The sequence below is a fragment of the Bufo gargarizans genome, chromosome 11, assembly GCF_014858855.1.
Source record: "Bufo gargarizans isolate SCDJY-AF-19 chromosome 11, ASM1485885v1, whole genome shotgun sequence".
Classification (NCBI taxonomy): Eukaryota; Metazoa; Chordata; class Amphibia; order Anura; family Bufonidae; genus Bufo; species Bufo gargarizans.
Window position 1 is genome coordinate 35,171,597 of NC_058090.1, and position 15,700 is coordinate 35,187,296.

Genomic DNA, 15,700 nt, shown 5'->3' on the forward strand with positions numbered 1-15,700 from the left:
TGCTAGGGATCGACCAATATTGATTCTTTTTAGAGCCGATACCGATAACCTGTGAACTTCCAGGCTGATAGCCGATAACTCATACCGATATTCTGTGCATTTTCATAAAAAAAATTATAATAATAATTTCTGTTACGGTGTTCACCACATAGGAGATTTTTTTAAAATATATTTTAATAGTTTGGACTCTCTCAGACGTGGGAATATGTGACATGTTTATTTATTGTTTATATATTTTATATGTAAAATTGGGAAAGGGGGTGATTTATACTTAATATTTAGGCAGTTTTTTTTTTACTTTTTTTTTTTTTTACTTTTTATTTAATAACTATTTCCCCCCTCAGGGGCTAGAACCTGAGATCTTTTAATCCCTTGTCCTATTCATACTGATAGATCTCTATCAGGATGAATAGGACTTCACACTCTCCATGCTGCCCTGTGCATAGTGCACACGGCAGCAGGGAGATTACCATGGCAGCCAGGGCTTCAGTAGCATCCTGGCTGCCATGGTAACCGATCGGAGCCCCAGGATTACACTGCTGGGGCTACGATCAGAAGCTGCCACTGTACCACCAATGAAGAGGAGGGGAGGGGACCCTGTGGCCACTGCCACCAATGACTTTAATACTGGGGGGTGGGGGGGGAGGGAGTGCGCACTGTGCCACCAATGATAATTAACTTTTAATACAGGAGGCGGGTGTGTTGACGCAGAATCACATAGCCGGCACCCTGCCTCTGACAGGGAGCTGCGATCAGTGGCAGCAGTTAACCCCTCAGGTGCCGCACACCTGATCACAGCTTCCTGTTATATAGGCTGGGCACCGCCTCCTGTATTTGTATTAGATGTTAATTATCATTGGTGGCAGTGCCCCTTCTCCTCCCATCTCTCCTCATTGGCAGCGCGGCACAGGGGGGAGGGAGAGAGTGACTCCTTCTCCCCTGTGCTGCTGAGGGAACATGAGCGCGCTGACAGCAGTGCGCTCATGTTCTGTCATAGCGAGCTGGACGCATTATCGGCATATCGGCAAGGTTAGATGCCGATAACTTTAAAAATCATGAATATCGGCCGATAAGATCGGTAACTCCGATAATCTGTTGATCCCTAGGTTGTGCCTCTCTTGCCACTTTTCAGAAAAGTAGGTGGCGCAGGGCAAGGGGTGGGCACTGCAGAGCTGGGCAGTCAGGGACATTTATTTTAATTTGTGACAAAAAACTGCCATAAATTATACCTCAAAGCTACATCAGATCCTAGCTGCCATAGATTTCAGCTCTGACGCAAGGACGTTCCAAGATGCGTTTCTTAATAATTGTGGTGCATCTGACGCCCAGCAGTAGCCTGAAGTTTTGAGACTGACACAAATTTTGGTTTTCACACAGTTTGCTGCTTCTGTGTTTTTGATCTTTTAGTCTTTAGATGTTTCTATGGAATACTGAAATGCGATTATAAGCTTCTCATAAGTTTTGTAACTTTTATTGACAAATCCATAAAGTTTATGCAAAGACTATTTCTTGTGTTGACCCTTCTTTTTCAAGATTTCTGCAGTTCGCCCTGGCATGCTGGATATCAGCTTCTGGGCCAAATTTTGACTGGTGTTCACCCATTCAGTGCTTGGAGTTCATCATCATTTCAGTTTTTTTGTTTGTGCACAGGTTCTCAGTGGCATTGATATCTGGGGAGATTCCTAGCCATGGACCCATTAGTTCACCAAGCCACTAAGTTCTCACTTTTGCCTTGTGACATGGTGCTCCATCATGCTGGAAGAAGCATTGTTCCTCACCACATTGCTCCTAGATGGTTGGGATAAGTTGCTCTTGGAGGGTGTTTTGATCCCATTCTTTATTCATGGCAGTAGTTCTTAGGCAAAATTGTGAGTGAGCCCACTCCTCTAGACGAGAAGCAACCCCACACATGAATGGTCTTAGGATGCTTTACTTTTGGTATGACATAGGACTCTAGGTAGCGCTCACCTTTTCTTCTCCAGTAATTTTTCTAGATGTCCCAAACAATCTGAAGGGGGATTCATCAGAGACAATAGCTTTACCCCAGTCCTCTGCAGTCCAATCCCTGTACTTCTTGCAGATTGTCAGTCTGTCCGTGATATTTTAGTTGGAGAGAAGTGGCTTCTTTGCTGCCCTTCTTGACACGAGGCCATCCTCAAAAAACATTTGCCTTAGGCTACATGCACATGACCGTTGTGTGTTTTGCGGTCCGCAAATCGCGGATCTGCAAAACACGGATGGTGTCCGTGCACGTTCCGCAATTTGCGGAACGGCACAGACAGCCTTTAATATAACTGCCTATTCTTGTCCGCAAAGCGCGGACAAGAATAGGACAGGTTATATTTTTTTTGCAGGGCCACGGAACGGAGCAACGGATGCGGACAGCACACGGAGCGCTGTCCGCATCTTTTGCAGCCCCATTGAAGTGAATGGGTCCGCATCCGAGCTGGCAAAACTGCGGCTCGGATGCAGACCAAAACAACATCCGTGTGCATGAGGCCTTACTGTGCGTGCAGATGTACTCACACCTGTCTGCTGCCATTTCTGAACGTTCTGCACTGGTGGTGACCCGATCCTGTAGCTGAATTCTCTTTAGGAGATGGTCCTGTCGCTTACTGGACTTTCTTGGGTGCCCTGAAGCCTTCTTCACAGCAATGGCACCTTTCTCCTTGAAGTTCTTGATGATCCAATAAATGGTTCATATAGATGCAATCTTACAAGCAGCAATGTCCTTGCCTGTGAAGCCCTTCTGATGCAAAGCAATGGTGACTGCACGTGTTTCCTTTGAAGTAACCATAGTTAACAGAAGAAGATGATGATTTCAATCACCAACCCCCTTTTAAAGCAACCAATCTGCTCTTCTGATGCAATCAGCATGACAGAGTGATATCAGCTGTCTTGTAACGTGTTAACACTTTCTCCTGAGCTAACAAGAAGATCACTGATATGATGTTAGCAGGTTATTTTGTGGCAGGAAAATCAAGATTAAGATATCGCTTGATATACAATAAGTCACGTAGAAAATTAAATCGAAGTAATCAGAGCTAACGTGAAAAAGACTATTTATATAAATACCTTTAATGTATTACATAGATGGGTAAGGGAACAAATGTGCCCATATTAAAATTGCTATATAGCCAGTAACAAACTCCCACACAAAAAAAGAAAAACAAAAAAAAGCTGCATAGGCTCTGTATCGAGCGGACTGTTTGAACGTGGTCTCCCCATGATTAGATATCACCTGGTTTCATCATCCTACCTTGGGGATCATCTTGTCCCAACTCCGTCCGGGAGCTAAGTATTATCAGCAGTTATCTGATTTTCTATGTTTCTTTATCCCTAATATCATTGATTACCACCCCCTGATGAACCTCTAGTTAAAGGGAAAACGCGTCGGGGTTACTGCACCAGCTTTATTCATTTATATATATTGGAGCGTGTATTGCTCCATTATTCTATTCTTGTAGGGCTGCAATAGGGATATATCAGCTTTAGGAACGGGGAAAGGGAGCCTCCACCATCAGGGGGTCCCCCTGGCCTAAGAGATATACAGGGTAACGTAGGGACTGGTCATCAAATCTCATCCCCCGACCTCCTTGTTGCATATATGTTCATCGTTCACTCCATAGATTTCTTCTTTTGTTTTTCTTTTTTTGTCTGGGAGTTTGTTACTGGCTATATAGCAATTTTAATATGGGCACATTTGTTCCCTTACCCATCTATGTGATACATTAAAAGGTATAAATAGTCTTTTTCACGTTAGCTCTGATTACTTTTATTTTGTGGCAGGGCTAAAATGCAGAGGAAATTGTTTTTTTGACATTAAGTTAATTTTCATGGCAAGGAATAACTGTGTAATTAAGAGCAATTCATCTGAACCCTCTTCCTAACAATTTGGAGTTAATGCAAATTGCCATCATAAAAATTGAAGCAGCAAACTTTGTGAAAACCAAAATTTGTGTCAGTCTCAAAACTTTTGCTCATGACTGTAGAGCGCCGATCCAGGAGTACAATATTGATGACTACTCCTCATGTTTGTACTGCTTCATATTGATTCCTATAGACTTACAGCCAACATCTGAAGGTGGCGTTTTTTGACTAGGAAATAGCGATGAGAAACACAGCAAAAATGCTAAAATTAGCTAAAAATATCTATAAAAAAAAAAAGTGTGTGAAGCCAGACTCAAAATTAAAAGGGGTCTTCTTGATATATGTCATAAATATCAGATTGACGAGGGTCCGACCCCCGGCAATCAACAGTTAAAAGATGCCAGTGCTCCATGAGCGCCACGGCCTCTTCCTAGGTCATGTGACGTCACCGTACATCGGTCACATGGCCTAGTTGCAGCTCAGCCCTATTGAAGTGAATAGGGCAGAGCTGCAATACCAAGCACTGCCGCTATACAATGTACCGCGCTTTGCTTGAAAAGCTGCCAGGAGCCGGCTACTCTAACCAAAGCTCTGGTGAGCACGGCGGCTCCCTGTAACAGCTGATCGGGGGTCGGGGCTCAGACCCCCACCGATATGATAACGATGACCTATCCTGAGGATAGATACTAGTCAATGGCAGCATATCCTTCAAGGTGAAGTCTATATGGTATGTTAGTGCTGCTTTCAACTTGTAGTTTTTCTATCCTGAGGATAGGTCATCATTACATTTACCTGGATAACCCCTTTAATTACTAACATATTAGCACAAAAACAAATGAAAAAAAAAAATAAGCAGGAAAAAGTCAAACCATAATTCGTATGTGTATTAGGAGCCGTACAACACATTCAATGCATGTCTCAAGAGCCTGAAACCTACGCTGCAGCGGCGTCGTCCTCATCGTCAAGGTGATCCTGGAGCCTTTCCTCAAACCTGAATCGCAGAATTCGATTGTGCACCCTGACTATTCGATTTATTTTCACTCCAGTGATCCCGAGTGTTTTAATATTTGATGCACAGGAGCGTGATAGAATCAGATCATAACAGGACTTGAACCTGAATAAATTAAATTGAGAATGTGAGCTGTCAAAAGATGGGAGATGCTGAAGTGGAAACAAAAGACAAACCATTGTGAAAATGTGACAAAGAGAAATAGTTGCAATAGCCGTAAGAGACTAGAAATTAGAAGAGATGTTGCCTCTGTCTGTACACAGTAAGGTGATATGATTTCAATGCATTTCCCATAAAGACGTGTAGCCACTCTGATAGAAAAAATAAAATTCTGCGCTTCGTGCATAAGAACTTCCTATGTTGCCAATAGCAACCAACCAGATTCTAGTTGTGATTTGTTGCTATGGACAATGACACTATTATCTTTGCATTGTATTCAATATGGATTGAGATGTAACATTTATAGCGTAAACCTGTCTATACACATTAGGTCGACTTCCAAACTCACTATTGTCAGTGGGGGCGTCTGACCCTGTAATGTGTAAGGGGGCCTCCTGACTCTCCCCCTGACAGCTAATGTTGGCTACAATGGCTACAATTGCGGATATTCGATTTCAACTGCCTGATCCTTTTGTCCTCGGGGAGGTAAGCCTCTGCCGGAGGAATCTGTAGTGGCTAGTGTTATGGGCAATGCTGACAATTTTTCTTTTATTAATCTTTTATCTATGAGGCCCAGTGTTTAGTTATGTACTGATTAGCGCCCAATAAATACTAAAAATCTCTCCATTCCAACGTTAACAACATAGGCTTTGCTACTATCTTCTGTATATACAGCTTTGCGCCCCACAATGCACCAGTCTGTCAGGCACAACAGATGCCAATGGCTCAGTAATTAACTGCAGTAGGTATAATGAAAGCTGGCATGCACTAAGCTAACCATGAATCTGATGGAGTGCCTTCTTCAAAGCGAACATTCCCTACGGTTTCAAGCTCTGTCTGTAAGAACTGGGCCGAAAGATCAAAGCTTTGTTCCATCCTCGCAACTTCTTTCTTATGAAGAGTGTCGATCCTAAAACGGTAATAGGATAGAAGAAAGACAGACATGAACGGATTTCATTTTTCTCAAACTTCCTTAAGACCCTGTTTATACATATGGCAATAGATAAGTGTCAGTAGGGTGCAGTATATGTACCCCTGTTGCTGGGTAAGGTCAGGGTAGCCCAGCACATAAATAAAGCAATAAAATAAACCACTAGGAAGCTTTATTTCCCAGCTAATTTCAAGCGCATTTATTGCAGTTTTTCTGATACATTTTTAGATTACCATAAATTCTGAGATCCGGAAATAAAATAGGCTTAACATGGCTAAGGTGCGAGACAAATTACTATGAACTCTGATAAAATACATAAAAAATTATATATATATATATATATATATATATATATATATATATATATATATATATATTCTTATTTTATTTTTTTATTATTATTTTTTTTATGCACTTATATAGCGCTACTATATTCTGCAGCGCTTTACAGACATTAGCATCCAACTATCCCCAATGAGGCTCACAATCTAAGGTCCCTATCAGTATGTCTTTGGAGTGTAGGAGGAAACCGGAGTACCCAGGGGAAACCCACGCAAACTCCATGCTGATGTTGTCCTTGATCAGATTCGAACCTAGGACCCCAGCGCTGCAAGGCACCAGTGCTAACCATGTACAGTATGCATGTACAGTTACATCAGACCTCAGGAACGCGGCCTGGTACCTGGCACCACTAACCAACTACATTTCAAGGAATTAAAATAAACCTTGCCACACAATCTTGTTTAGCAATTCCTCACAGTTTTCCAGATCTCTGCCCGCATTAAGGGAATGAAAACATTCTTCAAAGGTTGATCATATCCTGTTCATACCGATGCATGTCTCGTTATGAATATCAGAACTGTCTCCTGTAACAAGACCTGCACCTAGGGCAGCTGGACATGATCAGGACTGTGTTTCAGTCTCTGATTATAAATAGAAAGATCTATATTCACTGACAGAAAGCAAAGATATTGACAGTAGTAAGGAACTGCAACATAGTGTATTTTAGAACATGTCTGACCATTTCGTTATAGTTACTTTTATGTATGTAAAACCAGAAAACTGGTGTAGCAATTGGGTTCTTGCGAAAGCATTACACAACATACTCATCCATCCTCTGTCCCCAGAACTGTATTCTCTGGTTCAGGGCACACAACTTTCGACATATCTGCTCTTTCAGGTCTGAGTCACTTCTCTCGATTTCTTCCTTTTCCAATGGGTTCGATTCCTCAATAGGTTTCTGTTGTTCAATGTGACCATAAGATTTGGTAATTGTTTTCTGGGACTTATTTGATGCCAATAGGCTTTCCGCTAATAAGTTCTCCTCTAACTGTAAGGAACAAGAACACAACATACGTGCACACCATGAGATAACACTGTACAGTACACACCAACAGGTCGGTAAAACATGCCTACATTTTCATAGTGCAACCAAACATTAAAGGAGTATTCTGGTAGCAGCTAATTATCCCCTATCCATAGGATAGAGGATAAGGGCTCTTTCACACGAGCGGATGCCGTGCGTGGAATACGCTGCGTGAAAGACAGCCAAGCCCCGCACCGGACAGCAGAGACACGGAGCAGTAACATGACTGATAATGCTCCTTGACTCTCTGTGACCTTTTTACTACAAAATTACAGTGAGATAAAGTTGTCACTGTGATTTTGTAGTAAAAAGATCACAGAGAGGCACAGAGCATTATCAGTCATGTTAATGCTCCGTGTCTCTGCTGTCCGGAACGGGGCTTGGCACTCTTTCACGCAGCGTATTCCAAGCACGGCATCCGCTTGTGTGAAAGAGCCCTAACTGTTAGACTTAACGACTGTAGAGAGCCTATATAAAAATAATTAAAGTAGGACCCTCACAATCTAACATTTAAGGGGTTGGCCCATCTTGGACATTGGGGGCATATTGCTATCCTTAGAACAGAGCCCGATAAGTGCCAGAGGGCGCACTTGGGACTGAGGAAAATAGCCACGTGCTGGCTCAGCTATTTCCATCAGCCCCAAAGAAGTGAATACAGCAGGGGCGGAGCTTGGCCGCGCAATAGTATGGCCGCTTTACCCGTCAGCTCCGTGGATCAGCGACGCTACAACGGCACAAAACGGAGACAGAAATAAAACAAGTATTTTATTATACTTACCGACTCCTGGTCTCCCGCGATGTCGAACGGGAAGAGGAACGAGCGAGCACCGCGTCATATTACTGAGTTCGTCACAGCGACGAAAGCTCCACAAGATGGCGCCGGTCTCTCACAAAACAGCCTAACAACGGCTGTTATTGCTGAAGAAACCAGAGGGGGCAGCAATAATAGTAAAATGCTGACATTAACCCCTAACAAACAACCAAATCCAGATCAACTACCCAATTTTTCCTAAATCTGCATTTTCATTCTTTTCTACTCAAAGTCTTGTAACGAAAGGTATTTCTAACTTCTATGCTGATAGTAACAATAGTGAAGGTAAGTTAAAAAATAAATATATACTACAATGGAAAGAGACCTAGGGACAACCTATTCTCCTGAAAATTAGAGATCTGCGTTCAACTGGACTAATGAAATGTCCAAAGGAATGCACCACTGTGAACGCTCTCGAAAAATACTTCTGAGATGGCACCTAACACCGGTACAAATAAACCATATGGATCCCAACTACTCGGATCTATGCTGAAAAAAATTGTGGAGCCTAAGGAACCTATCTACATCTATGGTGGACATGTCCAAAAATTCTAACTTTTTGGAAAACGGTATTTGAAAAACTAAACAAGATGCTGCATATAAATATCCAACCATCTCCAGACTTTGCCTTATGTTTCCTACCAAATCAACCTATTCCACAACATACCAAAACGGTGGGATCCCCTATAATACGAGCCGCAAGAAGCCTTATAGCACAAAAATGGAAAAGCCCAAAAATCCCCACCATCTCAGAAGTATGGACATCGGTCTCATACGCACACAGTTTGGAAATTAAATATGCATAATATTCACTATCTGTAGGAAAAACAAAAAAATACTGGTACTCTATGGAACCCGAACTACCTAAACACCATACCAAACTGATTTTCCCTTAAAGGGGTTCTGCACTATGTTTAAACTGATGATCTATCCTCTGGATAGATCATCAGCATCTGCTCGGCGGGGGTCCGACACCAGAGGATAGATCATCAGTTTAAACAAAGTGTAGGACCCCTTTAACTATAGATGATTGACGTTGATATTATTTACCTGTCATATTTATTTTATAAAAATATATAATAACCAATTCATTAATACTTAGGATAAATGCATATATGTGTGTATATATGTACACTACTGTCCTTACAAATATATTATGCGTATAATATATGCATAAATATGATGACAAATTGTGTGCGTGTAACATGGGCTACATACACATATGTAGATAGTCCAAGATGTATGTATGGATATGTATAAATATATATAATATGGATATATACACATAGATATATAGTATAGATAAATGAAAATGTGTGGATACCTGTGTGTACAATTGTAGTCTTACGTTTCTACACACAAACGCACATATTCGAAATGTTATTTATAATTATTTAGCTACATTATTTAATGTCTGTGCAGATGTCTATATCTATATTTAAAGTCTATAGTATTAACTACTTATTAACTCATATCGACATGTCCAACCTACCCCTATTTCTTTTATTAAGGCTACATGCACATGACCGTTGTGTGTTTTGCGGTCCGCAAATTGCGGATCCGCAAAACACGGATGGCGTCCGTGTGCGTTCCGCAATTTGCGGAACGGCACGGACAGCCTTTAATATAACTGCCTATTGTTGTCTGCAAAGCGCGGACCAAGAATAGGACAGGTTATATTTTTTTGCGGACCACAGAACGGAGCAAGGATGCAGACAGCACACGGAGTGCTGTCCGCATCTTTTGCAGCCACACTGAAGTGAATGGGTCCACACCCGAGCTGCCAAAACTGCGACTTGGATGCGGACCAAAACGATGGCCGTGTTCATGAGGCCTAACGTTAATATCACATGAGTGAGTGACAATTTGTGGTTGTTAATATATGGATGAGACATTCACAGATGTATGTGCGTATAAGTACACATATATACGTGAGTGTCTTTTAAATGTATATAGAGATATATATATATATATATATATATATATATATATATATATATATATAGAGAGAGAGAGAGAGAGAGAGTGTAACAACAACAAATAACTATATATCACAATGATTAACTATTTTACACTTACTAACATTGTATAATTCAATCGCTCTATTTAACAAATGAAAACAATACAACAATACGAAGAAACTGATATAAATGTTCTGTTTTTTTATCAAATGTTATATAAAACATATGAAATATAACCTTATAATATATAAAAATAAAAAAAACAACAATAAAAACTATTGATTAAAAAAAAAAAAAAGTGAATACAGCAGTGGCCGCGCTTGCGCAATGAGCTTCCCATTAATTTTAATTAGACTTCCGAAAATAGCCAAGCGCTCCCCTAGAAATGAATGGTGGGCGGCCACACATGCGCAGTGCACCCTCCTGCACTTTGCGGGCTCCGTTCTAAGGATATGCCCCCGATGTGCAAGATGGGCCAACCCCTTTAACATCTATCCAGTGGAATACCCCTTTAATTCCTTCCTCATCTCAGTCAGGGCAGGAGGGCCTACTCCCTTTCTTTTAAACCCTTGGGCTGGCTTGTGCCTTCTAGTTACCTCTGTAGGTACATGCCAAACAGCGGCCTTATCCCTATGGGCTTCACAGTAGCTTAGATGGGATGCTTCTATACTAAGGTCTGCACATCCTTGCTTGACTGACTGTGGTGATAAAGTTTGTTGAAAGCATTTTCCAATTTGCCCAAATATTTTTCTGTCATGTATGGTGCCATATAGTGTCATCATCATCTGCAATACTGAAGAGTGCATGGACAAGTTAAAGGGGTTGTCCGGGTTCAGAGCTAAACCCGAACATATCCCTCTTTTCACCCAGACAGCCCCTCTGATATGAACATCGGAGCATTTCAAAGGCCTTTACTTTAGATCCGGTGACGTACCGGGCTCTCCATGGTTATGCTAGGCGGAGGCTTCCACCTAGCAGTGAGTCCGGTGACGTCACGGCACTAATGGGTGGGCTTTGGTGCTGCCCTAGCCTGTAAAACAGCTAGGGCAGCGTTAAAGCCTGCCCATTAGTGCCGATGATGTCACCAGGAACACTGCTAGGCGGGAGCCTCTGCCTAGCAGTGTAAAAATTATAAACAAACAGCCTTTGCACTGCGCGATAATGAATACAGCGCAGGGCAAGGGAGAGCATCGGAGCATGTTTATATCAGAGGGTCTGCCTGAGTGAAAACAGGGATATGTCCGGGTTCAGCTCTGAACCCGGACAACCCCTTTAACAATCATTTTAACTATCATCAGGCTATTCGTCCGGCTGGTACTCTGCTTGGTTCATAATTATGAGAGACTGGAAAACTAATTAAGAGTGTTAATCAGAACACATTTATCATGCGCCCGCCTGACTTGTTAAATGACATTTTCGTACTCACACTTTTTACTTGGAAAATGAGTTGTTTCATTTTGTCCTTTGGTGTCTGTTCCAATTTGTTCGTCAGATCTTTCAGTTTTTCTAGTTCTTCCCTCAGCTGTCTGTACACGGTCTTCATACGCATGTTATAGTACATCAGTTTTTTCATCACCGTAGACTAGAAAATGCATAATTAGAGGTAAGTCTAATCCAAAAGAAAACCCATCACTATTAAAATAAGAACATCCTCGCGATAAATTAACAAAACCATACTAATATACTATGGGATAGTACACCCACTATACAGCCCCAAAGTGGCAGACAGGGGGCAGAAAATAGAACACACACTGGCATTATGGAGACGCAGCATGTAACCAGATGTTCCCTCTCAGCCAGTCATCTGATGAAGTATTAGAGTGCTGATTCTGACGAGTCCTGGGGTATTTTATTTTATTTTTAACCAGCTCTTTGGCACTTTAAAGGCTGTTTCAGGGGTGGATTGGCAATGTAGCCTACCGGGAAACATCCCGGTGGGTCGATTGCCTACAGTATGCTCTGGGCTGGTGTGATGGTCCCTGCGTAATGTCCCTCATTGAGTCAGGATGATAAGATTACAGCAGGGCCAGCGGCGGCCCAGCACCCTCACTACAATACACATTACAGGCCAGGGCATTACACATTACAATACACATTACAGCCACCAGAACTGTAATGTGTATTGTAATGAGGGTGACGCTGGCCCTGCTGTAATCTTATCATCATGCCACAATGTGCCCACCCCTGCTCCTAATCAATGCGCCACTGCCTGTACCACCTTCCTGCAGTTCCTTAGACACTGGACGGCAGGATAGAAATCACTACTTTGCCCTCCGGGTGCCAAAGGACCTGTGGCTCCTCGCGTGCAGCGGGGAAGTAGACCCAGTGTCAATCCGACTCTGACTGCTGTGTTATGCTCCCTACCCCTCCTGCTCCGGGACACAGGCATGGAATGGCATGCAGCGTGCAGAGGGGAACTGCACTCAGGTTTTATTTTACTAGCCAATTGACCATATTGGAAGGGGGGGGGGGGGGTGGCATTACTATGGACACTATAGGGACATTACTGAAAGCAGGGAGGCATTACTGTGTGTACATTATTATCACTGAGGGCACTTTGGGCCATCATTATTACAGGGGGCACAATACAATAAATAATATTATTATTAATATTAAGAGAATTATTATTGCTCGAGTCACTATTATTACTAGGGGCATGAAGGTGGCATTTTTAATATTGTGGCATTATTAATATTGGGGGCACTGTGGGGGTATTATTATTTCTGGTAGAATTATTGGGGCACTGTAGGGGCATTATTAATACTGGAAGCACAATAGGGGCATTGTTATTGCTGGGAACAGGCATTATTGTTACTGGGGGCATTATTATTACTGAGGGACTTTTTCTACAGTACATTATTTGGGGGCATAGGGAAGCATAGCAGGCACAGTACTGAAGGTAGCAGCAGGTGGACAATGTTGAGGCACCATGGTTGGGAAGATGATGGATATTTGAGGACTGTAAGTTGTCTGTGTGTCAAACGCTGCAGAGAAGAACATGGCTAGAAGATGTCATCATGTGTTGTCTGGTCCTAACGGAGAAGATGAGGAAAAAGAACTTTTGCATCACAGGAGACGTCACTGCATGTAAGAGATATGTGGTGCCGTATTACCCTGTATGCATGGTAATGCTGAAAGACCAGGAAGGATGCTGAAGGTAGGGCTGGCCCTGTGCCGTGGCCTGTGTTTCAACCTCTCATACCCTTTCTCCATATCTTAGAGATAAGAGGAGGACAGGACATGGCAGTTGGTACCACAGAGGGGCAGCTTCTAGGGAGGTTTTTAGTTCTACTGGGGCAGTATAGTGTGCTGCACTGTGGTATTTGGTTCCTCTGGAGCAGTATAGTGTGCTGCACTGTGGTATTTGGTTCCTCTGGGGCAGTATAGTGTGCTGCACTGTGGTATTTGGTTCTTCTGGAGCAGTATAGTGCGCTGCCCTGTGGTATTTGGTTCCTCTGGGGCAGTATAGTGTGCTGCACTGTGGTATTTGGTTCCTCTGGGGCAGTATAGTGCGCTGCCCTGTGGTATTTGGTTCCTCTGGGGCAGTATAGTGTGCTGCACTGTGGTATTTGGTTCCTCTGGAGCAGTATAGTGCGCTGCCCTGTGGTATTTGGTTCCTCTGGGGCAGTATAGTGTGCTGCACTGTGGTATTTGGTTCCTCTGGAGCAGTATAGTGTGCTGCACTGTGGTATTTGGTTCCTCTGGAGCAGTATAGTGTGCTGCACTGTGGTATTTGGTTCCTCTGGAGCAGTATAGTGCGCTACACTGTGGTATTTGGTTCCTCTGGGGCAGTATAGTGCGCTGCACTGTGGTATTTGGTTCTTCTGGAGCAGTATAGTGTGCTGCACTGTGGTATTTGGTTCCTCTGGAGCAGTATAGTGTGCTGCACTGTGGTATTTGGTTCCTCTGGAGCAGTATAGCGTGCTGCACTGTGGTATTTGGTTCTTCTGGAGCAGTATAGTGTGCTGCACTGTGGTATTTGGTTCCTCTGGAGCAGTATAGTGTGCTGCACTGTGGTATTTGGTTCTTCTGGAGCAGTATAGTGTGCTGCACTGTGGTATTTGGTTCCTCTGGAGCAGTATATTGCGCTGCACTGTGGTATTTGGTTCCTCTGGAGCAGTATAGTGTGCTGCACTGTGGTATTTGGTTCCTCTGGAGCAGTATATTGCGCTGCACTGTGGTATTTGGTTCCTCTGGAGCAGTATAGTGCGCTGCACTGTGGTATTTGGTTCCTCTGGAGCAGTATATTGCGCTGCACTGTGGTATTTGGTTCCTCTGGAGCAGTATAGTGCGCTGCACTGTGGTATTTGGTTCCTCTGGAGCAGTATAGTGCGCTGCACTGTGGTATTTGGTTCCTCTGGAGCAGTATAGTGTGCTGCACTGTGGTATTTGGTTCCTCTGGGGCAGTATAGTGCACTGCACTGTGGTATTTGGTTCCTCTGGAGCAGTATAGTGTGCTGCACTGTGGTATTTGGTTCCTCTGGAGCAGTATAGTGTGCTGCACTGTGGTATTTGGTTCCTCTGGAGCAGTATAGTGTGCTGCACTGTGGTATTTGGTTCCTCTGGAGCAGTATAGTGCTGCACTGTGGTATTTGGTTCCTCTGGAGCAGTATAGTGCGCTGCACTGTGGTATTTGGTTCCTCTGGAGCAGTATAGTGTGCTGCACTGTGGTATTTGGTTCCTCTGGAGCAGTATAGTGTGCTGCACTGTGGTATTTGGTTCCTCTGGAGCAGTATAGTGCGCTGCACTGTGGTATTTGGTTCCTCTGGAGCAGTATAGTGTGCTGCACTGTGGTATTTGGTTCCTCTGGGGCAGTATAGTGCACTGCACTGTGGTATTTGGTTCCTCTGGAGCAGTATAGTGTGCTGCACTGTGGTATTTGGTTCCTCTGGAGCAGTATAGTGTGCTGCACTGTGGTATTTGGTTCCTCTGGAGCAGTATAGTGCGCTGCACTGTGGTATTTGGTTCCTCTGGAGCAGTATAGTGTGCTGCACTGTGGTATTTGGTTCCTCTGGAGCAGTATAGTGTGCTGCACTGTGGTATTTGGTTCCTCTGGAGCAGTATAGTGTGCTGCACTGTGGTATTTGGTTCCTCTGGAGCAGTATAGTGTGCTGCACTGTGGTATTTGGTTCCTCTGGAGCAGTATATTGCGCTGCACTGTGGTATTTGGTTCCTCTGGAGCAGTATATTGCGCTGCACTGTGGTATTTGGTTCCTCTGGAGCAGTATAGTGTGCTGCACTGTGGTATTTGGTTCCTCTGGAGCAGTATAGTGTGCTGCACTGTGGTATTTGGTTCCTCTGGAGCAGTATAGTGTGCTGCACTGTGGTATTTGGTTCCTCTGGAGCAGTATAGTGTGCTGCACTGTGGTATTTGGTTCCTCTGGAGCAGTATAGCGTGCTGCACTGAGCCAAATAAAAAATGGCAGGACAATATACTTCTCCCTTCTTTTTGACAGTGTTCAGTGTCTAATAAAAATTGCATGTTAACTTTATCTTGCAGATCAGGATGTTAACAGCAATGTGAAATCAAAGCTGCATTTGCAAATAGCTTTTGATGTGGCGTTTTTACTACATGGTGTTTTTTTTTTTGCAC

The 15,700-nt window shown here is 43.2% G+C and overlaps 1 protein-coding gene across 1 annotated transcript in view; it reads right to left on the bottom strand.

The window, feature by feature from the left end:
- LRRC9 (leucine rich repeat containing 9) overlaps positions 1–15,700 on the bottom strand; it is a 112,822-nt gene that overhangs the window by 73,705 nt on the left and 23,417 nt on the right. Inside the window, exons 8-11 of the mRNA XM_044272390.1 lie at positions 11,534–11,689; positions 7,076–7,299; positions 5,817–5,948; positions 4,808–4,984 (exon numbers count right to left, since the gene is read on the bottom strand). Of these exons, the coding sequence (XP_044128325.1) occupies positions 4,808–4,984; positions 5,817–5,948; positions 7,076–7,299; positions 11,534–11,689 (689 nt within the window). The remainder of the gene's footprint in view (positions 1–4,807; positions 4,985–5,816; positions 5,949–7,075; positions 7,300–11,533; positions 11,690–15,700) is intronic.